The sequence below is a fragment of the Pelecanus crispus genome, chromosome 2 (genome assembly GCF_030463565.1).
Source record: "Pelecanus crispus isolate bPelCri1 chromosome 2, bPelCri1.pri, whole genome shotgun sequence".
Lineage (NCBI taxonomy): Eukaryota > Metazoa > Chordata > Aves > Pelecaniformes > Pelecanidae > Pelecanus > Pelecanus crispus.
In genome coordinates, this window is record NC_134644.1 from 28087126 (window position 1) to 28113189 (window position 26064).

Sequence of the window (26064 nt, forward strand, 5' to 3'; positions counted from 1 at the left end):
GTCACCCCAAAGAACAGGGTCCAAAATCCTTTGAACCTTGGTGCTTATTTTGGAGTTTTGATTTCCCCGTTAAAACTTTCAGGAGAGATCACAAGACAGAATAAAGTTTGATATTTATTAATACATGTATTTGAAAGATTATTTTCTGAGTGTAACAAATATAAAAAGTTATCAGTGTTTACAAATTGTCAAAAATGTCCAAAGTACAAAAGGATACAGTACATTAGTTATATGGAAGTGATTGTACTCTCTGGCACTGAAATCATCTTAATACTGTGGGCATGCACAATATACACCAGAAAAACTCATGCATCAATCAGAACAAATAAGGAAATAAGACAAATTCGCTGCTTTCTCTGATTACAAATTCATTGCTTCTGTTAGTTTTCTTTCCTCAGGAATACCATTTACCTGCAAATAGATGAGAATTTATACAATCCATCAGTGGCAGACAATGCTTCAACAATACTGAACTGTCAACTGGTAACACAAGACATAAATAGTATTTATCAGTCCTTTATCAACACCACATTGGAGAAACACCACAAGTACAGCCTGGACCAAAAGACATCATAGATGTGAAAAAGCTTTGCTTGCTTGCTTCTGGGAAAGGAGAGATCTGGGAAAAGATTGTTTAACTGGGAATTTCTATTTGGCACCTAACAGACTTCATCGGGAGACCGTGAAGCTCAAAATTGAAAACGCAGCGTAGAGTGTACATGCCCTACGTAGTCTTTTGCATTATAGGAATACCCTATAAACTTTTTCATCTAAGCACCTTAAAATAGTCCTCATGAATTTTGCCAATCGACAGAGAGAGAATTGTAAAACTTAATATACCTTTTCATATTGGAGACCAGTAGCAATTTTCAGCAGCGTAAGATAAATGTTAGATGTGAGTTGTCAACTTTCATACAGTTCTTTCCCAATTATGTTTTAAGTTTGTGAAACAGTTGAGCGTTATGTCAGCTATTAAGTCTGCGTTTGTATATAAGGTTAAAAAAAAATAAAAAATTGGGCTTTGGGGGATTCAGGTAGTTCCTGAAGAGGACAGTGGTTATTAGACACGGTCTGCTCTTCAAATTACAAAGTATGGTCTACTGAAACTTTAAAATAGAAATATCTTCTTATTCATGGTGGTGACCGATAATAGTATGTTAATAAACGTGAGTAAATGATTGGGAATTCTCTGTAGGAAAGGAAGAAAATTAAACGATGGCTCTCTAGTTCTATAGGTTTTTTGGCCTTAAGTGTTTTAGTTCTGTAAATTTCTTACTTGAACAGTAACAATCAATCAAACAATTGATTGCTAAGTTTGTACTGATGCTACTAAAAATCTTAGGAGCACCTGAATTTTGTTTTAAATTGTAACATTCTAAAAATCTAACCTCTGACAACACAAGTCATAGATATCCTTTAGAAGATAAACTGCAAGAGGCACATGCCATCATGCCATGGAAGTGCTTGCAGTGTCATTTGCACATCTGAGTTATGAAGGAAGGTGTCACTGTAAACTTAGAAAAGAGGAGGAAACATTGTCTGTCCCAAATATGTTTTTCTTCCCCCCCAGTTTCCGAGAGCTTGTCACAGGCAGTATCTGTAATGAATATGAAAGGAACAGGTATATTCTACCAAAATAACGTGCCACAGAAAACAGAGACATGGGAGGATTTTTAAGATCTACTTTTATGGCAGTTCTTCATTGCGACTTGCAAGCGACAAACCTGTGCTAGCTTGTATTTCGTACCTTTTTAATAATGTCTCGCTGCTGCCAACATACGGTACTACCAGGTGATTTTGCATCTTTTTTACTGCAAGACAGACTGGAATTCTTGTAGCAAAACAGTCACAACAGAAGAGCTGAACGGCGTGACATTGTATTCTGCCTGTTCTGCCTTCTAAATGCCTGCAGTGGTGAGTGTGAAGAGCTATGTGAAATGTCAACCCAAACCAGCGCTGGAGGCTCTGGATGGAGACTGCCAGGGTCATCTGCCACTTCCAATATAAGTATACTAAAGCACACAAATAGCAAAGCTAGCAGAACTGCAGTCAGGTTGGTTTTTTTTATAAATGTGTTTTTGATTTCCAGATAACAAAAAAAACCACAGGGGCAGAAGCATTTATTATATACTTGCCTCAAATCTTTGAAATGTTGTCATACGAAATTCTCCTTTAATCCCCGAAAGCAGTAATGAAGAAGAAGGATTTTGAATGAAAAGAAAGAGTTGCTTATGTAACTCCTAAGTTAAAACAAGTCTTCCTCTTGGAGCTGTAGTTCCTTCCTGTACTATGTTCAATACATATATACCTGGAGTTTTGGCTAAATACCTCTTTGAATATTCAAAAATGATACTTTGGCCTCTACATTTTCCTTGTATGATCCTTATCCCCTTTCACATGGCTATGGCTGGAGCTTTTTCTCAGACTTAATACACTAACTAGAGAGAACAATCAGCCTTAGTCGATACTCCAATGGGATCATTCATGACCTCAGTCAGTACATTAGGGTTTATGAAAATTATGTAAAAGTGATGACTAAGACACGGGAAACAAGCAGCATGGATATTTGCCTCACCACAGATTCCCCAATGTCAACTCTTTATGTTTAGGAAGAGCAATAAAAAGCTCCTTCAGAGCTTAACTAGTGTTGGTGGGAATTAGAAATTTTGATTTCCTATCAAGTTTTAGAGAATCTGAAGAGCGTAACTGCATTTGGGAATCTGGCTGTAGCTTCATGTTGTAATAAAAAATTATTTACATGAGGAGGTTTCCAACTTAGCTGTACCAGATTCCAGTGTCTCATACCAAGTCCTAATGAAGCATTTCTCCTACTCATTCAATCAATCCCATCCCAAAATTTTCACTGATGTATCAAAAAAATTCTGGAATGACAATGCTGTAATACTTTACTATATCTGAAAATGGTTTCCACTGTCCATAGACTGTATGCATTTTGACTACCAATTCCTCTGCACTGGTCACTTAATAGTTACAGCCTTTTCTCAGTACTGACCTGCACTCTGCTGCTGTGGAATCCGAGTCTGATGCGGTAGGTTCCTACAAAAAACAACTGAATATCTTTAATGCTTCCAGACAAACTCCAAAGTATGTTATGCATAAAAGTTCAGTATTTAAAATTTGGGGTTTTGCTTACAAAGCAATAATCCATTCTCACTATGCAAATACAGTTGTCAAAAGGTTAGCCACGTCAATGAAAGAAAGAAAATTAGCGTTAAGGGGTAGTTCCTATTATTTTACTTGTCAAGTAGGTTCAAAGGCTCAGACTTGGTGAAACGCCAGAGGTAACAAGAGTCACCAGAGGTTTCTGATGTTATGCAAAGTTTGGTTTCCATAAGTGATGAATAGAGAAAAAGTGACAGTCTTTGCAACTTCATATTGACTGTGGAATGAATGAATGTTCAACTAGTTTTACACATCAGACCAGTTCACTTATTGAGGCAAATTTACACTTTGTGTCCTGCTTAAGTGTCTATTTTAACAGCTACCAGATATTAAGGTTGTTTTTACAGAAAGGAATCGGGGGTTGGAATGTAGGTGACGCAGATAAATACTCTATGTACAACTTCAGAAGGCCTTTGGTACAGGCTTTGGCACCCCAGACATAAAAAAATGTTATTCTGAATAGAGAAGAAAGTGTAAAATACAGGGTAGAGCACTTTGCAGCAGTTGTACAAGGGATAATTTATACAGCTGTACTTTCTGGAGAATTTAGCTTTGGGATAGGGAGAAGAAAACACTCTTCTAGCACGTATCTACATTATGAAGGGAATTCAGGGCAAGCATGTGTAAATTAGGGCCAAGTTAGTGCTGGCACTGGACCAGTATCACTGGGGCCATGCAGGCCTGCCAGCTGAGGAGCTACCGACTGGAGCTCGTGTCACAGCACGGCACCGAAAAACAACGCCAGCCATTTCTGAGACCACTGCCTCAGATCTGCTCAACCGCAGACACCTCAACCAAACCTTTCTAGAAATGCCTTTTTTCTACAGCAGAACTGACTTGCCTGAATTAGGCCACGTGCAAAGCACTAAATGGGTCTGTCTCAATAGTTTCACTAAGTTACCGATAAATGAGCTTTAAGGAATAGAAATGAATATTTTTCTGGTTTCTGTCTTGGAGAGAGGCTGGCAACAATGGAAATGGTCGAGAGCTCTGAGCGTTTTCATTGGCAAGTCTGTATTTATTATCTGTGTAATGGAATATGCTCTCCTGTTCAATGTTAACATTTCAAACGTAAACCATGTGTGACAGGTACATGACTAACTACTTACAAAGTCTGGACTTTCTGGTATGAAACTACCACCAACCCGGTGGTAGTTTTATGCCAGAACTCCAAAGACACGGGCTAAGAGGCAGGGTGTCTAAAATAGAACAGCTTTAATTGATTCCTCCGACAAAAGTAGTTTTTCTCCAAAATATGCAGAAATGTAACTGTTCCACGGAAAGCTTCTTGCCAAGTCTGCAGACTGAAACCCAGCCATTGGTTTTATAACAGAAGGCCTTTCTTTCTGCTTGAAATGCCAGCATCAGAGCAATCTTGAACTACAGAGTCATTACTGATACCTCCATAATAAACACACTGCAGATGACAAGCACTGGAATCCACAGTTAAATCATGCAACAGTGAGTATTGAAAAATAAAATCAAATCGAAATACTTACTGCTGTGTTTGCATCAGCGGCATACTGGTGTTATCGTAGCTGTCTGTGTGAAGGGGCGGTACAATCTCGCCAGTAACGGGGTGAAACACAGGAAGCGTTGAAAGAGGCCATGCTATCTCTCTATTTTTAGACATGTCACGAAGCTCTTTGGTCGATTTCTGTATAGCACTGTGGTGGACCAACTGGATGCTATGTCAAAAGGACACAAAATAGTAAATACGTATTTTAAGTGCTCTACCAAAATGGATAGACTCTTACAATTGTTAATTTTTTCTTAAAAATACAAGGATTTTGATGCATGCTACAGACTCTATAGTGAAGCAATTACAGTAAACCTTTACATAGTTAATTTAATAAATATTGGATTTATTTAATTTTTAAGGCAGTAATTATTCCATTAGATTTGCTGTCTGGATAAGTATTTTTCATAGGATCCAAGAGTATGCAATTTACTGCTAATGTTCCATTTATTTGCTGCAGTTTTAAAATAAAAGTTTTGGTTAACTCCCGATTCTTGTGATAGATTTATAAAAACTTACAGATTGATTTTAAAACACTCCATAGTAGAGGCACTGGATACCTTCCAGGATATTTGTTTTCCTGTCCCCTGCCTTTAAGATATAGGCTGGGAAGTCCAATAACCAGGAGTATAAATTACATATTAACATATTTATTCTAACAGCACTATTTTATTTTGAAATGACAGCTGTTAATTTCAAACCCTTTTTATTCTGGTCTTCTATCCTTGCCAAGACTGATTTAAAAGCAGCTTTCACATTTATGACTCAAACCATGGATCAGAGAGAATGAAAGATTATGACACACATGTATGAAGCATGACAAGCTACTGAGAATGAAAATTAAATGGTAAAAGAAAAATAACAGGAAAGGAGACACTTACTCTGGTGTTTGCATGTTTCTCTTTTCCCTAAAAACAAAACAAAATTTATGAATTAAATAATAGCATTGATAGTTGGAACATTAAATCTATCTGATGATGAAAACAGTACATGATGTAGAAATGCTGACAAGGTTATTGCTAAACGCAACTTGGCAGCATTTGCAACTGGGTTTATGGTGAGGCCTCAATGAACGCACGATAGAGATGTGATACTGATGACAGACACACGCACAGACACACACACAGAGAAATGAAAACACAAGTTAAAGAACAAGCTTCTGGCTAAAATAAATTCTGTGACAAAATGAAATTGTAGTTTGTGTAAGAAATGGCAGAAATTACGTTACTTGCTGCTTCCCTTTTATGTGTTTTTCTTTTATAATATGTCTAAATTCAGTTCATATACTTTTATTTTATAGAAGTTAGCATTTTAGAAATTACTTAATATTTTCCTGAATCAGTTATCTTTATTAGTATTTTATTTGTTTGGGGCATTTTGGAGACTTGTGTGTATGTGGAGATTTTGTGGAGTTTTGTGCGTATGTTGAGATTTTTAACCCTTTCAACTAGAACAATTAAAGGCCCTATATCTGTTCTCTTGGAAATTACTATATGTGCTTAGATGAGAAATAGTTCAATATTTCAAGTGGTTATCTTTTGGCCTGTTTTAAATGTTTTTAATGAACTGAATGGAATTCGTCTAATAAATACGTCTTCTATGCATTACAATCTTAGAAAAATCTACAGTTACTTATTAGTGTGTTAAAGTACTCACACTCCTTCCCGTCGGCAGCACATGATATAGGCAAGTATTAGAAAAAGCACCAGTGCTATTGCCGAGGGCACTGCCAGTGTAATTAGGAAATCCGAGTAATAGTCTCTGCTTTTCAGTGTATCAGAAGGTGGCTTGTATTCTCCACCATCAGGTAATATCCCCTCTCCACGGATCACTTCCTGAAAGGTGGAAACTTGTTTTGTATTGTCAACCTGATACCCAGGGAAAAAAAAAAAAAGAAGGAAAAAAAAAAAAGGACAATTATATAACAAAGTAACAGAATGTAAAAACAGGCAGATTTAACCAGCCAAAACATATAAAAGAATCCATATTACACGTTTCACAAATCCTATACAATTTCATCCAATCACTTTTTTTTAACCAATAAAACCCATCCAATTACTTTTCTTTAACTAATAAAACCTGACATTTTTGTTGAAAGCTTCTGATCAATGTGATAAGTAATATCACTTTATTACTTTATCACATTATCACTTTATTTTGTGCCTACCAGAGATACTGTGGTTTTTACAGATTAATTTTAGGGATCTCTCACATAAATAGTATTTGATTAAAATTCAGCAAACATTTTTATTGCAAACTAATTATTTGATACTGATTTCTTTTTGATGAATTAATCCATTTCTTACTATCTTCCTAAATAACAATACTGCCCTCTCTTGTATGCAGGTGGTAGAGATGAAGAGTGGAGTACCTACAGATTTTCTTCCTCTTTCTTCCTATCGAGCTTTACATCCAGTGCTCAAAAAGCAAGAAGCATGAACCGAGCTGCTGAGGCCTGAGTTCTGAAGTTTTTCTACCTCCTAATTCAACCAACCTCCAGAAGGCTGCATTCTTGGTCACAAGTAATTTTTTATTTATTTTTTTATGTCTGTGTCTAATATTCCTAGAAATACAACCTTTTTTTGCTACTGAATTTCCTATTGCCTTTAATTGACTGCCTTTCCCACATGACTTCTCAATTTTCTGCCTCTCTTGTTATCTTCAGTTAGATATTACTGTTAAATTTTATCAGTGTTAAGTTTTAAAACTCTCTCCAGATCATTAATGAAAATAAGTTATATTTGCCTACAAGCTTGACCTTCTGCCTGACTGCTCATTGAGAAATCTTGCAACTGACGGTCATTTCTTTATAATTTACATTTTAAGTCATAAAATGTTGTATTAAAACTTATGCAATGGATGAACAGGTCTTCATGGAATGCTAGAAATAACCTTATATTGAGCTTCAGATGCATACACGTGTATATATATATTTTAAGTGCAAGACAGCTTGGCAAAAATTAATTTATGTAGTCTTCACTCATTAAATTCTGCAGTATATTTTATGTTCTGAATTCTACCTGGCTGCTTAGCTGATCCTCAAGCCCCAAGCAGATGCACAAAAAAGATGTATGCGGCTACTGATGTGACTGACAGAAGCCCATAAACAGTGTGAGAACAAGCTATCAGAAAGCAGTTTTAAGAGGAAGCATGTATTAAGTTGCCCCTCTTTTCAGTATTTGGGACCCACAAGCTTAAATCTCCTCTTTGATTTAGGTGCTAACTGGCAACATCACCTCAAAAAAAGTGGGAGGAAGAGGATATGATGGTTGCATTTTCACTCACTGGTCTCTGTTGTGGTTATGGGAAATGGAGCTCAACTCCCTCCCAGTCCATGGATCTTGGGGGACTTCCTGCCCCTTGGCTTGCCTTGTGAAAAGCAGACTGTGATTAGATAGAGGGAAGCTTGGCTGTTTTCCCTTTGATCCACCAGGTTACAGCATGCAGCAGCAATGCTGCTGGCAACAGTAAACCCCCCCGAGACTGTTTAAATTCAGTTACCGTGGCATGCTGCCAAAACAAGTGTGCCAAGTTCAAGAAGGTTGGGTTATAGGCTGCTGTAGAAAATGATGCTTCTCTCTGACAGCCTGTTCCTGTTACACAATCTCTGCTCTTCTCAAAACAGCACGACAACACTGCTTCATGATTGGTTTATGAGCCACTATTACTGTCAGATGTTTTTTCTAGAGAAGTACTCCTAACCAGCTGCTCTTCATTCTGCATGGGTGCACTTCTTGCATTAGTGCACTATTCCTCTGCGGCTCCTTTTGAAATTCACCCTGTTTTCTAAGGCTGTTTCTCCAGTTTCTCAAGACCTTTCTGAATTCGATCCTGTCCTTCACTGCACCTGCAGATCCTTTCAGTTTCATGAGGCCTGCAAATTTAATTTAATAAGTGCATTCCATCACCCAGCTTATTAATGAAGAAGGGCAAGGAATTATTAATAGTTCTGCTATGATTATGGCTACCCAACCAGCTCTCCACTAGGTTCTAGCTTCATCTAGACCATGTTCCTCAGCTTGCTTATGAGACAGTATCAAAAAACCTTACCAAAAAGAAATTACATCTGCTGCTGCACCTCTGTTCTACTTCTTCCTTGTAGAAGGAAATCAAAGACTTAACACAGTTTGTTTTTGATGAAGGCTGACTGCCTTCTACTATTTTTCAGGTGCTGGTAAGTATTGCTGTGTACACATGTAGCTTTTGCAATTTCTCAACAGAAAGCAAATAAACAGTAAATAATCTGGATATTCTTTTGAAAACAAGTATTTTCCAGCTTTCTAACAGCTTTCCTAATTTATAGTGTATAGAAAGAAAGGGTTGGAAGTTATCTAATCGATTTTGTGTATGAATACCTTTTCTCACACTCAAAACATTTTTTTATATTGTACAAAAACCTTTCATATCTCCCTTTCAGTTTCCGCTTGGGTAATGTCTGAAGTAGCTCAACAATCATCTAAGTTCATGTACCTTCACCATCTTTGTTCAAGCTTATCTGTAACATTCTCTTCCAATACTGTATCATTTCTTGATGTTCCTTACCAGAACTAAACAATAATAACCTTAAAAAGTCTCTTTGGAAATTATACTCCTTCCATGGCAAATAGTCTAGTGTTCGGTTATCATTTTTCTTGTATTCAACTGAGAAGAATGTTCCCATTTATTTTGATTTCATTAGTCAACACTATTTTCTTTTCTTTTTCTATTTCATTTTTAACATGAAATAAGTTTTAGACAATTTTCAAAAAGATTTTTTTAACAGCATAGAAATACTATTTAACTGGTCAGTGCTGTAGACTCCGTATTTGAGAAAACACGTATATATATACACACACATTTTAGGAAAGCACATGTAACTAGCAGTGTTAGCACGCTGAATTAATGAACTACAGCTACCTAAACAATTCTCTCATTACTTTTAGTTCTGTAAGCCCTAGAGTTCTCTGGCCATTTATATAAAACACCACTACTGAAAATTAATATGGTGGTTTCACTGGTGCTGAACTCTAATAGAATTCAGCCCACTGTCCTGGTTTTGGCTGTAATTTTCTTCCTAGTAGCTGGCATAGTGCTGTGTTTTGGATTGAGGATGAGAATAATGCTGATAACAGCACACTGATGTTTTAGTTGTTGCTAAGCAGTGCTTGCACTAGTCAAGGGCTTTTCAGCTTTTCATGCCCTGCCAGCGAGAAGCTGGGAGGGGGCACAGCCAGGACAGCTGACCCAAACTGGCCAAAGGGCTATTCCATACCATATGATGTCATGCTCAGTATAGAAACTGAGGCGAGTTGGCCGCAGGGCAGCTATCGCTGCTTGGGGACTGGCTGGGCATTGGTCAGCGGGTGGTGAGGAATTGCATTGTGCATCATTTGCTTTGTCTATTATTATCACTATTATTATTATTTCTTATTATTACTTCTACCATTTTACTTTACTTCAATTATTAAACTGTTCTTATCTCAATCCACGAGTTTTCTCACTTTTACTCTTCTGATTCTCTCTCCCATCCCACCGAGGCAGGGGGATTGACAAGCAGCTGTGTGGTCCTTAGTTGCTGGTGGGGGTTAAACTATGACACCCACATAGCAAAATCCTTTCACAATCTTAAGAGTGTCTGCTAGACAGAAAACAATGTCCATCGCTCATGATAAAGTGGAATTTGGCAGAGCTGTCTGGCCAGGCTGGCAAAACTCTTACCTAAATCATGTCTGGCATAAAATATTGTACTTCTACAAACATCACTTTTATGCAATAATAAAATAACTCACCAGAGAGATTTTACACCAGTCAATATGGAACTGAGTACGAAATTTTTTATCACAGGTTATTACAGGCTCCATTTCTTGACTGCATCTCAGCTGATTTTGTGGGTTTTCCACTTCTCGTAAGCACGAAGAGAATGGAACATCTGCCCCAACCATAACATACACACTGCAGAAAGAGATGAGTGGCAGACTGTCAGAAGACCTCTCAAAAATCCCCAAAGGACAATAATGTACCCTTCCAAACATCATAATTGTTCACAGTAACATTCGGCTGCGCTTAAAGACTAAAATTACTTGTTTTTTCTTAATAGTATACCTTATCTAAGCACATGAATAACAGACTGAAATAAAAAGAATTTCTTGAGCTACTTATTACAACTTATTCTGTTTTGCTGCATAATGTAAATGGTTGCTCACTGGTAGAGTTGTCAATTTCTATGAAGTCATAGAGCTCCAAGTGTAAAGTTCCTCATGTAAGTAAATCTGTACTACTTTTGAAGATCGCATTAAAAGAGCATAATTTTATCTTAGGGAAATCTTCAGCCTTGCTCAGCACAGTATTTTTGAAGAAGTTTCCCCATGTTTTCAAATAAAATTCACAAAGACTAGTTATTTCTAAACCTAATACTCATATGAAGCTGCCAAAGCCCCGAGCTTCTCCTAAAAGATTCCATACTGTAGCTATGCACTGCCAACAAAATTTGCAGAACACTGAAAGCTGAATGTAGACTTAATACTTCATTTAGCATTACAGTACACAAAATAAGAGCTACTGCACTAATTGTGTTACTCATTTTCATACTGAAATATGTAGAATGCTGCTGGAAAATACAGTCTGCCGCACCAGGTAATAATGTATCAATGGATCCTGAAATATAAATTAGGTCATGGTTGCCATTTGGTATATAAAGCATTATCCAACTAAATGTTTGAAATGTAGCTGCTTGTGTTAAGTGGTTCTGCTATGACTCTGGCTAGTATAGAAGTCACTTTCCTTCTTTAGATGCGCTCAGAAACTCCATATGGAATTTAGAGCCCTCCACAAAAGGGCTCTAAACCAACAATCTTTCCTACACACATCTTGGATTTTGAACCCTCAGCTCTTTTCTTAGATATTATTTGACACAAAATATCTAAAAATAACTAGGCATCTTTATTTTTGCCAGGCAAAAGCACTACCGCAAGAATATTTTGAAAACACTGAATCCTTATTAGCTTCTAATTGAAGTATCATATTTCAGAACAGAATTTATGGTTAGAATCACAACTGGAAATAGTGCATTCCTGCAGTTTACACTTAGTAACCTATATTCCCCAGATACCTCAGCTTATCACTTTCAGATGAAAGTCCACAGTGCTCCTGAAGCACATAACTAAATTTCACTAAGTAAGAGTACAGCTACAAATGACACTGTTAAATGCTAAACGCTCGTAGAAATCTAAGTGTCTTTGTAACCTATGCTCTATCACACCTTGTTTCAAAATTTTGAGTTTTGTGAATTGGGAACTGTTGAATACTCGAAAAGTATGCCAAATAACTGCTCAGAAGTAAGACTGGAATTACAAAATAAGCGTATTTACTACCAACTGTTTTATAATTAATGGAATTTATTAGTATTCCTTGGATTGTAAAAATCAATGTATAGCAACTGTCGCCTGTTGAAATGGTATCTAACATGATAAACTCATGGTATAACAGGGGCTCGGAACATCAGTAAACCTTTCATATCTAATACTAATCTGGATTTGCAAAATATAAAACAGCAATGGCAAAGTTTCTAGGAAACCTGAAAAAAAATAACCTTTTCAGTAAGGGAAAAAAAAAAAAAAGAGTAAAGCAAAAACACTGGACTGACACATGTGCTTACCCCTCTTTCATGTCATTAATAGGAAGTGGAACTCTCCCTCCCCTGTCGAGGGCTGAAGTAATGTTTATAGCATTCAAGCGTTCTGGCTGCCACACATTTTTCACTGCTCCGAGAAAGTCGCCAAGAACTTCACTTGCTAACATTTCTTCTACGTTCATATTCCTTATGAAGAACTCCGCTTGATACGGTAAAGGAAAATCTAGTTGTGCAGAAAAAGGAAGAGTTTTACTTTAAACAAAGGCTCCATAACAAAGAATTTGAAGTAATGATTAACATAATACCACTTTAAGATTGATACACCTTTCCAAAAATCTTGTATTTGAACTAGGTCATTTTTAACTTAATGTGATTATGTTTAATTAAATAGTTAGTACTATTAGCTATTACTTAAGCTGAAAACCTTTGGCTATTTATAAAGGAACTGGGAGATGAAGGTGCATACTAGAGGAAAAGAGCCTCAGCTGGTAAATCTTCATTAAACAGATAAAACTACATTCATGCTAATTTTGGGGTCAAAACTGATCTGTAGCGACAATGGATTCCAACCTGTAATACTCCAGACTATAAATATATAAATATGAAGAAGAGAACTGATTTTAAGGACACAAACTATTCAGTTTTTTTTAATTGAAATGTCCATATATGGCACATCTGTTTTCTGAATCTGCCTATACAATTATTCCCTGCATAAAGAACACGCAGAACTAAGCAAACTAAACAACATGCAGAAAGAAAAATCCTTCCCTGAAAAGACAGAGAAAAAAACTGAAATTATTAAAAAAAGAAAACATACTTTTTTTTTTTTTATGAATGAGGAGTAAGTCTTACCTGACAGAAATAATTTAGATAAAAATAACAAATTGAGTCAAAAGAGGGAAAACTCTCTTACTTCCCCTTTGTGCCCCCACATTTGGCTTGAACACCAGACAACTATTTTACATTAATTTTTTATTCTTAAAAGAAGCCCATAAGATGGTTTTGCTTATTCAGTTCAAAACACAACAAGCTATTTTCTCTACATACCTTCTGCTGACATTATATTAATGATCAAATTATGTCTTGCTGTCTCAAAGGTGCGCCTGTTATATGCAGTGATCTAGAGTAAAATAAAAAAAAGATATGACTGCAAAACAACAATGCAAATATGAAGATCAGGTAAATGAAACACTGATGAAAATGAAATTGATAATTTAGAAATACTTATCACCTTTTAAATGCTTTGCCTCCTTATTTTGAAGTGTAAGAACATTCATTCATTAATACGAAATTTGAAAGGTAAGATCAATTTATTTGACACAGTACTACCTTCAAGTCAGGATACTGGAATTTTCTCAACTAGTCTATAGTCAAATACAATTATCCAAGGGATATATGTGAATATAATATATTTTGGTCCAGATAAAAGTGTTATGCCATACATGTGTATTTCTTTTCTGGTATTTTTGATTTAAGAACAACCATAAGCAAAGACTGGTTTCTCCATTTCCCCTTCCACCCCCCACCAATACTGTAAGACTGGAAATCAATCTACATTCACTGATAGCTCCTAGGGAACTAAACTAGATGGAGATATTTAAAGGAAAGAGTGTTGGTAACCCAGCAATTCTAATCTTTGGGAGTGGGATTCAGTTTTAGCTCTAGCCCCACTGAAGTCATGCTCCACGAATGGATTCACAAGCATTGCTCCAGCACAAGTAGTTTTTTAAAAAAATTATGGAATCTGTAACTGTAGGGGAACTGAAAACTAGTAAGTAGATGCAACATTCATGACTCTTATTTTTGGAACCTTATGCCAGGATCGTCAAGCATTGGAACGGGCTGCCCAGGGAAGCAGTTGAGTCACCATCCCTGGAGGTATTTAAAAGACCTGGCGCTTAGGGACATGGTTTAGTGGTGAACTTGGCAGCATGAGGTTTACAGTTGGACTTAATGTTCTTAAAGGTCTTTTCCAACCTAAACAATTCTATGATTCATGATCAAATTACATCAGGATACCAATCTTGCAGCTTAAATGCACAGGATGCCTGAAATGCTCACAACTGGTTACTCCTCAGTGGTGACTGTACTCTGAGGTTGTACTATGATTAAGTGCTTGTTCACAAGAAATACAGAATGAGGTTGGGTATCAGTATAATTACGTATTATTTTCTCTACTTTTTTTTTCCTGAAAGGTGATAAATCTTTCATGAAACAAATTGAAAAAGCCTAACTTTCTTCCTAATTTTAGACTTTAGTTCATTCATTTCAGGGACAAAGGAGAGGCAGAGGAGTGGAGAGGCAGAGGAGTGGCAATAGGGCAGAACTATGTTGCTTCTCAGCAAACAGAGCTACAAAGCACTGTGACATCAATTATTAAACAAAGTAATAGATGTTGTAGTTCTTTAAGGGATTTAAATGAAAAGGAAAAATGCTCTCCAGTATCTTCTGCAGGTTCATTTAAGCGTAGAGGGAAAAGCTTACCTGACACAACTACATCTTATGTAATGTAAAAATTTCATTTTAAAATTAATAGCAAATAAATTCCTGAGATTTTTCAAATCCTCGATTCTGTTAATTTTTCAAAGGGTTGTTTCAACAGTAGTTTAAACATTAGTACTTAGAAAAACTAACTCTCTGGTTGTACAAGCTCTATACAGGAACATGACAGCACCCACTTTGAGTCTGCACTCCAGCAGTGAGAGTTGCCAGTGCGGACCATGCACCTGTACCCAGTAACAGTGACAGTGGCAGGATTGCCTCTGTGCTGAACATTCATTCAAACGCAAACCGTCTTTGCACAGCTTTCAAAGGAGCTGGAACTCAAGAATGTTACCCGCTTTATTGCGGTGCTGTGCATAATGTTAGGGTCTTCTAATCATAAGGCCTCCTCCAATTAATTGACCTACCCATGACATCACCTCAGAAATTACGACACAATGAAAGTTATCTTCAGGCCAGGAATATGCAACCACTCCTCTCAGATAGCACTAGAAGTGGATCAAATGCAATCTGCCCTCCTGATGTACTACAGAATTAATTGAAGAGCCACATCTGAGAGGAGACTGCAATGAATTAATTTGTATGCTAGGCAAGATTTAGTTCAGATATAGGCTTGGGGGTCATGTTTATAATGGAAGTCTTGCTATAGATCCTAGAATCTAAAAGCACATGCCATTTAAAAAAGGGCAATTTTAAATAACACTTTCCTCTACAGAAAGCTAAGTGGAGCCTGCAAGTACTTCTGCACATGATTAATTTTACAGATGTGAATAGTCCTGCTGAAATAAAAACTGAATCATGTATGTAGAATTAAGTATGGGTGAAATTACCTACAGTATAAATTAGCACTTAGAGATGTCATTCTTGAGGAAGAACAACTATATCAAATGCAATTTAGAAAAAGAAACTCATCAAGGGTTTAAGACAAATATACTGCTGAAGCAAGCTAATGAGCAGATTTTCCTTAACACTGTGAACCACACAGTGTCTGATTCGGTCTGCTATGATATGCACGGCAGAAAATATAGTCCTTTTTCCCTTTCAATTGCTGCTCAGTCAATAATTGACGCTTTTAAACATTTGGATAGCTAATTGTCAAAAATAAAGTAGTGGGTTTTGTCTTTGTTACATTTATAAGAATAGAATTAAATACGTGTAAGTGCTAATTAAAATTAAATCAATCAATAAACATGAATAATGAACCAGATAATATTTGATGAAAAAGAATAAAAAAAAAACCAAACACAAACCAAAACCTGTTTATTGACTGAACACTATATTTTCCAGTGGTGAAAAGTCTGGCCCATATTTAGGGTAGAATGTTACAAAGTTCAGAATTCATGTATTTTTCAAGTACAGTTGTTTACAATTTTTCCCCCCCTATATTTTGAATACAATTTTAATATACTCATAATTTACTGACATAAAATGCCTCTTAGAAAGATGAAGAGCAAGAATCTGACAGTATTTTATCTAGGAATATTAAACTTAAATGGTTATTGCTATTTACTAGTTATACCTTAAAAGTAAAATATGAAATGTCATACAACTTGGCTTTCACTCAAAAGAGGATACAATGGTACCGAAGAGAAAATGTTAGTCACAAGTCCTTCTCCCTGCCTTATAATCTTTTTTTTTTTAACTGTAATTAACTTTTCAAAAAAGGAGGCAATGCTTGTTGACAATTCTGAATCTTACACTCTAAACCAAAATAAATCTTTTTAAACCTTTAAAAGCAAATACCTCAATGATGGTTGGTTTGCCCACATTTTCTACAGTTGGTGAGCCATACAGCACTCCATCACTGTACGGTGTTCTTTGTATATAGCGTAGCCATCCAGGTCTGTCAGGGTAACCCATTAGGTTGGTATTAAATGTTATAGGATCATTACTTATTTCACCTAGATAAGAAAAATTGTATCAGAGTATTTACAAGAAAATACTATACACTTTTATTTTGATGTTTCCATTAGAAAACCTTACTCTGTCTTCTACTTACATCTTCTAAACATTTAAAAAAAAAAAAAATTGCTAACCGTCACCATATCAGAAATATGTGAGCTCCTACTCAGCACTTGCAAGTATTAAGAAATTTGTATCTGAAAAGTGTAACCAACTGCAGAGATGAATGTGCTTGTACTTCTTAGAGTCCTGGCTAACTCCGTGTGCTTGCACTCATGAACTAGTAGGTCTGATCTCTAGAGCTCAGCTCCACCTAGAATTGAAGCATCTAACCTCCTTACTGACAAAGGCACAAAGGTCTCAGCCCTTTAATGCCAAAAAAACCCTTCTTTTATTTATGTTTTTAATAATGGCTCTGGAGACCCAATATGCCTGGGCAGGCTTACTGTAAAGAGTGGCTATGTAATCATCAATGTCTGAAAGCTTCTCTTAGCATCAGGATATACATACAGGTCTTCAGCACCAACAGCCTGGCAGTAATTTTTCTTTAGAGAACAAATTAATTCAAAAAGGACCAGACATTCCTGCAGAATGGATCTACGGATGCCTACTAAATACAATGGTCCAGGTGAAATCTCTAAAAGCCCCTAAAGTTAAACCAGTACAACAGTTCTCGTAGTGGTGGTATTGGGCTGATGGTTGGACTGATGACCTTAGAGATCCTTTCCAACCTTAATGATTCCTAGTTTTCAATTTCATTAAAAAAAAATCCAGCCCCCAAGCCAGGAAACATGAAATTGCTACTCTACCCTTAATTGGTTTAGTGGTAGACTTGGTAGTGTTAGGTTAATGGCTGGACTGGATGATCTTAAGGGTCTTTTCCAACCTAAATGATTCTATGATTCTTATTGGTACTCTTACAAATGGCCAGATTTGATTTCTGTTTATTTTAGCTTTTGTAAGCGCTACCGGATCCTCACCATTGAGGTGTGAACACCTTAGAGCTGAGGCACAGAACTCAGGCAAATCCACTCTGAGCCTGCACACACCTCTGCACTGCACTCCTCCAACTTGGCTTTGAAATGGCAACAGCAGCAATTGTAGGATAAGTGACAAGATGACAGGCAGGCTGGCACAGAAGACAGAAACTGAGCCCAGTGAAGAAAGAACGGCTGTCACCTCCTCCAGACAAGAACAAAGAGACTGAGACCTGTTGCCAAAGGGTATTCAGGTACGCATTTACACATCTGGCTGTGGGTAAAAACGACCAAAACCACACCAAACCAGCACCAGGGTGTAATGCAACTTTCCTCGCCATTCTCTCAGGACATCCCAGTAATCTCATCTATTGCATTCATAATAAAATTCCCAGCATCACAAATGATTTGGGGAAAAATCTGAAGGCCACCTGTGATACATTCTGGTTTGCCTTTCATCAAGGTAGGACATGCTAATGATCCAGCACAGAAGACAAAAATAAAAGGACCATGGTAACAGCTGGCCTTCCAGTGAATTTCTGATATGACCACAATCATCTATGGGTACAATAATTTCAGCAGTATCTGAAATCAGATTCATACTGTCTTCGAATCACATGAACGTCAAGACAGGCTGGGGCTGTAAGGAATCGAAAGACAATCCATCTTTAGTAAAATTTCCAGGTTCCTTCCATCTATGTGCCAAAATTGGGAGAAAACTGAGACAAACTTCACTGTGCCAGTCACTGTTACATGAAATGAAGGCTCAGGTATACATATCAGGAGAAACATCCATTTTTTCAAGGAGAAGAAATTTTTAAAATATTTGTTTTTATTCATGACAAAATTTTACCAATGCTAACAGAAGCTTATTTTTTCTTTAAATTGAGAGTATTATTTTCAAAACTCACTTCAAAAGCTTATTATGAAACAGGTTTTGATTATGTGCACTGTACATTTATTATAATTTTTTCCTATTTTATAGTAGTTATATTTATATAAATAGGATATATTTATGTATTTATTATTCCTTTTCATTGTTGATAAGCATGTGGGGCAGAATGTTCTATCTTTCTCCTCCCCCTCCCTTAGATTGCTTATACATATTCTAACCTGCCAATGATCAATCCTTTAGGTTTGCCTTAGGTGTACACCAAAACACCATTCTTGGGAAATCACAGCTCTTTCTCTAAAAACAAACTGCTTACTAACATTAAACTGTTCCTAAAGATAGGAAGAAGGCTGAATCCAAACGAGCATTTATTTTAAATGAAAGAAAACATCATTACATAGTATCATATTTGATTTAATCTTCTATTTTGTCTCAAGTTTACAATATGCTTTCAAAGTGCTCCTTCATATAGCCTGATACATACTATGTCTGAAACAGCAATCACATAAATAGTGTTTTTAACAGATATATTAAACTTCCACAATTTCACATTTAACGTTAAAGTGAAGAAAAGGTTCACCTTTCACATTTCACAATCACATTTCACAAATGATGATCACAAACCAGAGCATTTTAAACTTGTAGGACCCACATATTTTATTTCATTTGAAGATATTTCAAGAGAAACTAAAAACTGTCCTTTGTATGTTATATGCTGAACTGTAAGGTATGCTAAACAGATTAATTTTTTTTTAAACATCTTTTTCCTACATTTTTATAGAATATGGAAGATCTTAGCATCCCATACCAGGCTTTGGGTAAGGAGGAAACTCCCCCTTAAAGTACTCTCTCTCCAAAACATGAACAAAAAGAACTCCAGCAGAAGGGTATACATTCCGATCAGAGTGCGCCTTAGACAGAATCGTGTACACTGAAAAGCAGAAGGAAAGATAAGAAACAGAAAAAAGCAAAAATGAGACATGCTCTAGATAATACAGCATGCATTTCAACAGCAACGTAAGCAGTCTGGGAGAAGGAAAGCAGATATTAGATACCTGTTAATAGGTTTTTTAAAAGGTTGCATAGGTTTAGGAACAGAACACAGAGTACACCCTCTCTTGGCCCCACAGGATCCCTTCCAACACCGCAATAAACAAACCTGGCTATGTTAGGATTTCAGAAGTTGCACAAGCTATCTATTTTTATTGCAATTAAAAAAAAAAACCACACAAGGGAGGCTATTGTAATTTTATAGTTTGTTTATTTGTAATACTATATGAATAAAAATACACTAAATAAATGACAATCATTTTTCCTTGATATTTTGTATAAAAATAAGGAACGTGAGAAATACAGAGGACCCTTACCAATCAATGGTACTGATTCCTCACTGAATGGAAATGGCAGATTTTTCAGTTCTTGTGCAGAAAAGGACAAAGCAATTCACTTCAGCCGAGGATTTCCATGAGTTCTTAAAGCTAGACTTTCTTAGACCAGCAAGTTCAGAGAACATACATCTAAAAATCTGGTTAGAGAGCTCCTTACTGAAGATGTTGTGCTTATACCGAAGGATAAATCACAAGGACATGAGCAATTATAGGCCAGTGAGGTGTCGCTGATTCCAAACAAAAAAGTGAAGCCATATTTTACAGGACTCAGAATTAAAAACCTAAAGGCAACTTAATTCAGAACAACCAGCATATGTAAAAGCAATATGCTATTTTTTATGTAATTACAAATTTAGTTGATAAAATCAAATCTTACTTAGGCATAACACATTTAACACAGTACTATATACACATTTTAATCAATCAGGAAAATAAAAAAAAATCATTATGATACATTAAATGGATAATAAACCACTTTATCAACAAGTTTTCAAAATGTAAGTATAAATGGAGAATACTGATCTAGTAGGTGTTTCTCATGGTGTCTTAGCAGAACTGATTGTAGGTCATATTACTATTCCATATTACTATCGAATTTTAAGTCAATGCCCTGAAAGAATCAATAATTGCAGATAAATTTTGTTAATGAGGTAAGGTTTATTTACCACAAGTGGTAAATAAAGATGGTAAGTCACAGATAAAGAGACACACAGCTACCTGCCTGCTTGCTAAACTGAAAGAAACTTTATGAGAAGTCACATCTCCAAACAAAGATTATAGGCCATACAGCGTGGGGGTACTAGTGTAACAGGGAAGAGCGACTCTGAAAGAGGTTTCAGAGTCATTGTAACAAACTTCCAGGAACAAACTTGTACCTCCTAGAAGATAAAAGGGCTAATTTCAACACTTGGATCAATAAGCAAAATACATTTCAAATATGTGGATCAAGCTCACGTAGTTTTCTAATCCTGGTATAATTTGTCCAGCCTTATCATTATACCAACCCTCTTACTTGAGATCCACTTAAAAATCCACTGCTAATTAGGCAGTAATCACAGACATTCCATCCCTCGCACCACGTACTCCATGTGGAATCTATCTCACCTAATTTTAGATGCCTACAGAAACAACATTCACTGCTGAGTTAGTCAGGCTCCTTTTATAGTCAGTGGAGAAGAAACAAATGCTTCTACGGGTTGATTAATTTGATTTCTCCTGTAAAATGAGATGAATCATGTCCTAGATTCCTGACTACACTGACTAGATCTCCACTGACTGCAGAGGCAACTGAGAGGAGGTGCAGACATCTGTAATGTAGACCTCTACATTTAGTTACATACTTCCCACTCTTCAAGCCTGGTATTGCAGAATTAATAGTCTCAAGCTCTGGATATACAACTGATCAAATTCCACAGCAGTTGCTTTTTCCCACTTTTGGAAACCACTTTTAACACAGTACTGAACAGAGTATCTTTCTAATAATTCTACCTTAAAGACAAAATTGAAATGGATCCTGAAATTTAAATAGTTTATTACAATTTTGTGTGGTTAATAAACAAGTTACTGCAATTTTAATTATGTAGACTTAAGTACAGTAACATAGCTATCTGATCTGCATAATTAAAATTAGTAAATTGATGACCCAAAAAACTTTTGCACGTACTTCTGTGAATAAGCTGTAAATACAGCAAGGAAACTAATTCATTTCCTTTAAAATATTTTCAAGAAAAGCTGAAAAACTGATTTTTAACATCAATAGAGCAGAAAAGCAGACAAAAATATGGCAGCTGGCTGAAAATGTGTCAAATATCTAGAAAAACCCATTTTTCCATTTCTAATGCTTTGACTCTACAACGAAAATCCATGTCAAACAAGAACAGTGGAAAAGTAATGTCTATTTTCTCCATAAGCAATAGTTTTAGAAAAGAAGAAGGATAATGGAATCAGCAGTTACTGAAAAAACCCCACATAACATATTTCTTTTGGCTGTTAGAGGAAATCTATTGCCACCACTAAATGCCTGCCCATTCCTAGTAATGAGATGATCTCTGTTGCTGAAGTAAGCATACCAATAAGGATTTCATGCAGATATAAAACACTGATCTTGGTGTAAGTCTAAAAATGCATCTCAGAAGGAACAAACCCACAAACCTATTTTAGCTTATAATGACAAACACATTGTAATGACACAAGTATGGAGATAAAGAATTCCTAAGTTCTCACCCTCCTTGTCAGAGAAGCCCTCTTCTTTTTCCCCTATGAAGTTCCTTCAAAATCAGAAGGAAAATGACTCTTCAGCCCACTACAGCAATCACTGCTTTTCAATAATGAAACAAGTGAAATGCTGTTTTCTTCAGAAGCTTTTAAAGGCCACAATTATTTTCATAAGACTGCCTGAGACTGGAGATGAATGTGTAATCACCTTAGGTGACCTAGGGATGAAACTGAATATACCTACAACTTCTAGATACTAATCTAGTACAGCAGACTGCCAGATGTGAATTGCTGGGCAAATTCCCTGTGATAGATAAAAATCTCAGGGACTGTGAAAGGCTTCTGTAAAACTAAGCATGGGAAATTAAAAATCTTCACTATATAGGATCACAACAGATCCCTCCTAGAAAAAAAGACAGTATCAGCTACCTTGACAGCACTGCTTTCTTCTTTCTTATTTCCAGATCCCTTGGAGGATTTTTTGTAGATCCCAAGATATATCTGTGCAGAAGGGTTAGAAGTTCTGGAGATTGGGAAAGAAGTAGATTAATTGGGAACTGAAGGTTGGAAAACACATTACTTTTTGAAACATGTACAGAAACTGTGCCACGTGCTTTTCTTGTAGGTCTTGAACATGGTAACAGCCAGGAGTTCAGCTAGGATTGTATCAGTCTCCAGCCCAGAGCCTGTTATCAGATACAGATGACCCCCGTCCTCAGAAATTTCAGATTTACTATGTTGGTTGAAGCCTCTATGTTGATGATCTTCAGAAAAAAATCCACCTGGAAATTTTTTCTGGGAATTTCAACGGGTTGTGTCCCCATTGACTTTTAGCAGATGAAGCACAATCCCAGAAATAACTTGACTTGGAGACCAATGCAGATTGCCTGCCTGGATGGGCAATCAGTGCAAAGCCTGTTCTCAGCTCGTGTACAGTAGCTAAAATATTTTATGTGTACTTGAATAAATGACAGTAAAATAGTCTTTTTACATACATATATGAAAAGATGTTTTTTTAATTGTTACAGACAAGTTATTGTATTACACAAACTGCAGAAGTATCTCCAAGCAACCAGCCATGGTAAGAAAATGTGCAATATTAGGTATACACGCAGCCGTTATTTCAAGCAAAGCTATAGGAACAGGAAAAGTTGGGGAAGACTCACAAAGACACGCAGGTCTGTGAATGTTTCAAAGACTGAAGAAATGTAAAATTTTCCAAATTACTTACCTTGAAATGACACCTTATTCCTAAAACAAGGACATGACTGAAAAAGCAAGAGTAATATTAAAAGCAGATTTGACTGAACCAACATGGGATTTAAATTTACAGCCTAAACTCACCATTCTTCTCAACAGCCTTTATTCTGCTGATAATATAACTGTGGGCTTGCTTAGTCGTCCAGTTAACTGTTCCATTATTGCCATCAGCAGAGCTTAACAAAAAAGCTTTTCAGAACAAAACAAATGCAAAAAAAAAAAATTAGTCAATCAACAGACTCCCACAAACCAGGGATCAGATGCCTTCTAAACCAGGTTTTGGTTCTACTCAGAGTTTAGGAACCTCAGGTTAAAAAATGGTGGTGTTTGTTTTGAATATATAAACATATAATAATCATTCTGACAGTCACCTTTTTGACACTCATTTTTCCAAATAAGCTAAGTTTACACAAAATGCTTAAACCTTTGCAGACAGTTCTGCTGACATAATTATACTGATAACAAAAATGATGAAGAGCATTCTCCGATAAATATATTTGCACTAGCAAAACCTCATATACAGACAAAGACACATCTAAAGTTACTTTCACGGGCATAGGATATTTTGGCCAAAGTAGGTAAAGTAGTACAACCAATAGCACAGCTTTGCTTATATAAAGATGCTTTGCTTATATAAAGACACATGGGGCTGATCGCCTTGCCTTGCAGGCATAACCAATAATGAATTTTGAAAAAAGAACCAGTTGAAAATGGTTGTCTTCATCCTACACAGCTAGAACACAGCCAGGCCAGTGCAGCTGAAGGTACAAGAAGGTTTAAACGTGGTGAGAAGCAAATGATTACAGGAGACAGAAAGCAGCTGTGGAGCTGACAGAAAGACTCCATTTCACTGGAAGCACAATTGCCTGAGAAAGCTCCCTCCTCTCTTCCCACTTTTTGTTCTTTTGTTCCCTTTCTTCTGTGATGAATAATAGATATATCAGCTGTTTGTATAGTTACATGCCAACTGAAACTGCAGAGGGAAAGAATTGCAGTCAGAGGCTAGGAAAGGGAAAGTGGCCATAATAAATTGTCTTTCTTTTGAAATAGTTTGGGAGCGAGAACTCACATCAAACCCCAGTTAAAAGATGTTATCAGATTAACATCTGAACTTCCTTGTAAAAGTCGCAGTATCAGAAACATCAAGTAGCAGTACTTGCATACAGATATACCAGTCTGCAGGCAGAAATGAACACTTATTGGCAAACACTCAAAGTTTGCGAATATCATTTACACTAGAAGCTTAAACACCTGTGGAAACTTCTGCTGACATAGTTAAACCCATCAGCTATTGCATTACTGAGAACACATTCTCCAAACAGAATTTAGGAGGCCTAACATATCTGGCCTAAGCAGTAGGCAAGATACACATATACTCAATCTATGCATGTGAGCGAGCTATTTATTAATGATAATTTACACAAAACACCTGAAATTGAATTGAGGATGAAGTGTAATTAAAAAATTCCGCATTCAAATTACCATACCAACACAACAACTTTTCTGAACAAAGGATGTGATTTAACAAAATGGTATTATTCACATCCACTGTTTTACATCTGTCTTGCAAGATGGACAACTTTCTCCCTGCTGAATTGATCTGCATACATTGCAAGTCTTAATGTAATACCATCCTAGGGATTACCCAACTCAGTACAGCATATGACCTTTAGTGTAAAATTTCTATAATTCTTGGAACACTCAAGAAATTCCAAAAGGTAAAATAAAGTTGCTCCAATATTTCAACAGGATGAACTGGGCAATCAGAGCCTTGTCAGCTACAAACCAGCACCAAGCAAAGCAATTAACACAAGATTTGATTACTGAATTATGAAATGGAGAGGAGTATTATACTTATCACACTCAACAAGGATTTAATGCATCTTTTCAGACACTTTTGATGAGTCCACAAGTTTTTCCTGATATAGTAATAATGACATATTACCCTTAGATATACAGCGTATCACCTAGCACTTTGATTGAAAAACTAGATAGAAAATCATTCTACTATATTTAAATTGAATTAAAAAGAAAACAGGTTCCAAGATGTACTTTTTAATATAAATGACCAGTAAGTGTCTTTGATTTGGGTTCACAAGTTGTGCTAGGTTTAGCTGCGGGGATTAAAGAGGTTGTATGTCCACCTCTCCACCCTACACTGCATTTCACAGGGGAACTGGAAAAGCAACCAGTGTGCCTCTTTTTGGATCCTAGAGTTTACAGTGTGATGTTTTAATAGAACTATACATCACCATCTATTTGATTTCAAATGACAAGTGTGAAATGAAACAATTCAGGAGCACACTGCCCACTCAACAGCTTTCACCACAGGAATGGCAGTCTCAAGCAAGAGAATAGGACTACTGGATAGTTAATATGTTGTATGAGATTTCTAGTGGGCCTCACAACGTTCTGGCACTGGCCTTATGCAATTTGACTTTATATATATGTATGTGTATATACATGTGTAAAAAAATTACCTGGATGTGTAATATATGCTGATAAAATTTGCAGGTAAAAACAAAGGCTAAGAGATTGACAAATAATGGCGATGACATGCTACTAATACAGAACAGTCTGCATTGTTTGGTAAAAAGGTGATCAGTGATGGGCACTTC

General features: G+C 36.4%; 1 protein-coding gene across 1 annotated transcript in view; it reads right to left on the minus strand.

Moving 5' to 3' along the window:
* Positions 1-360: 360 nt before the first annotated feature.
* The window catches only part of SGCE (sarcoglycan epsilon), a 32180-nt gene continuing 6476 nt past the window's right edge, over positions 361-26064 (minus strand). Inside the window, 12 exon segments of the mRNA XM_075705446.1 lie at positions 361-411; positions 2136-2170; positions 3014-3057; positions 4683-4871; positions 5584-5610; positions 6359-6570; positions 10471-10633; positions 12336-12534; positions 13359-13431; positions 16557-16714; positions 19393-19515; positions 23531-23635. Coding sequence (XP_075561561.1) covers positions 361-411; positions 2136-2170; positions 3014-3057; positions 4683-4871; positions 5584-5610; positions 6359-6570; positions 10471-10633; positions 12336-12534; positions 13359-13431; positions 16557-16714; positions 19393-19515; positions 23531-23635 — 1379 coding nt within the window.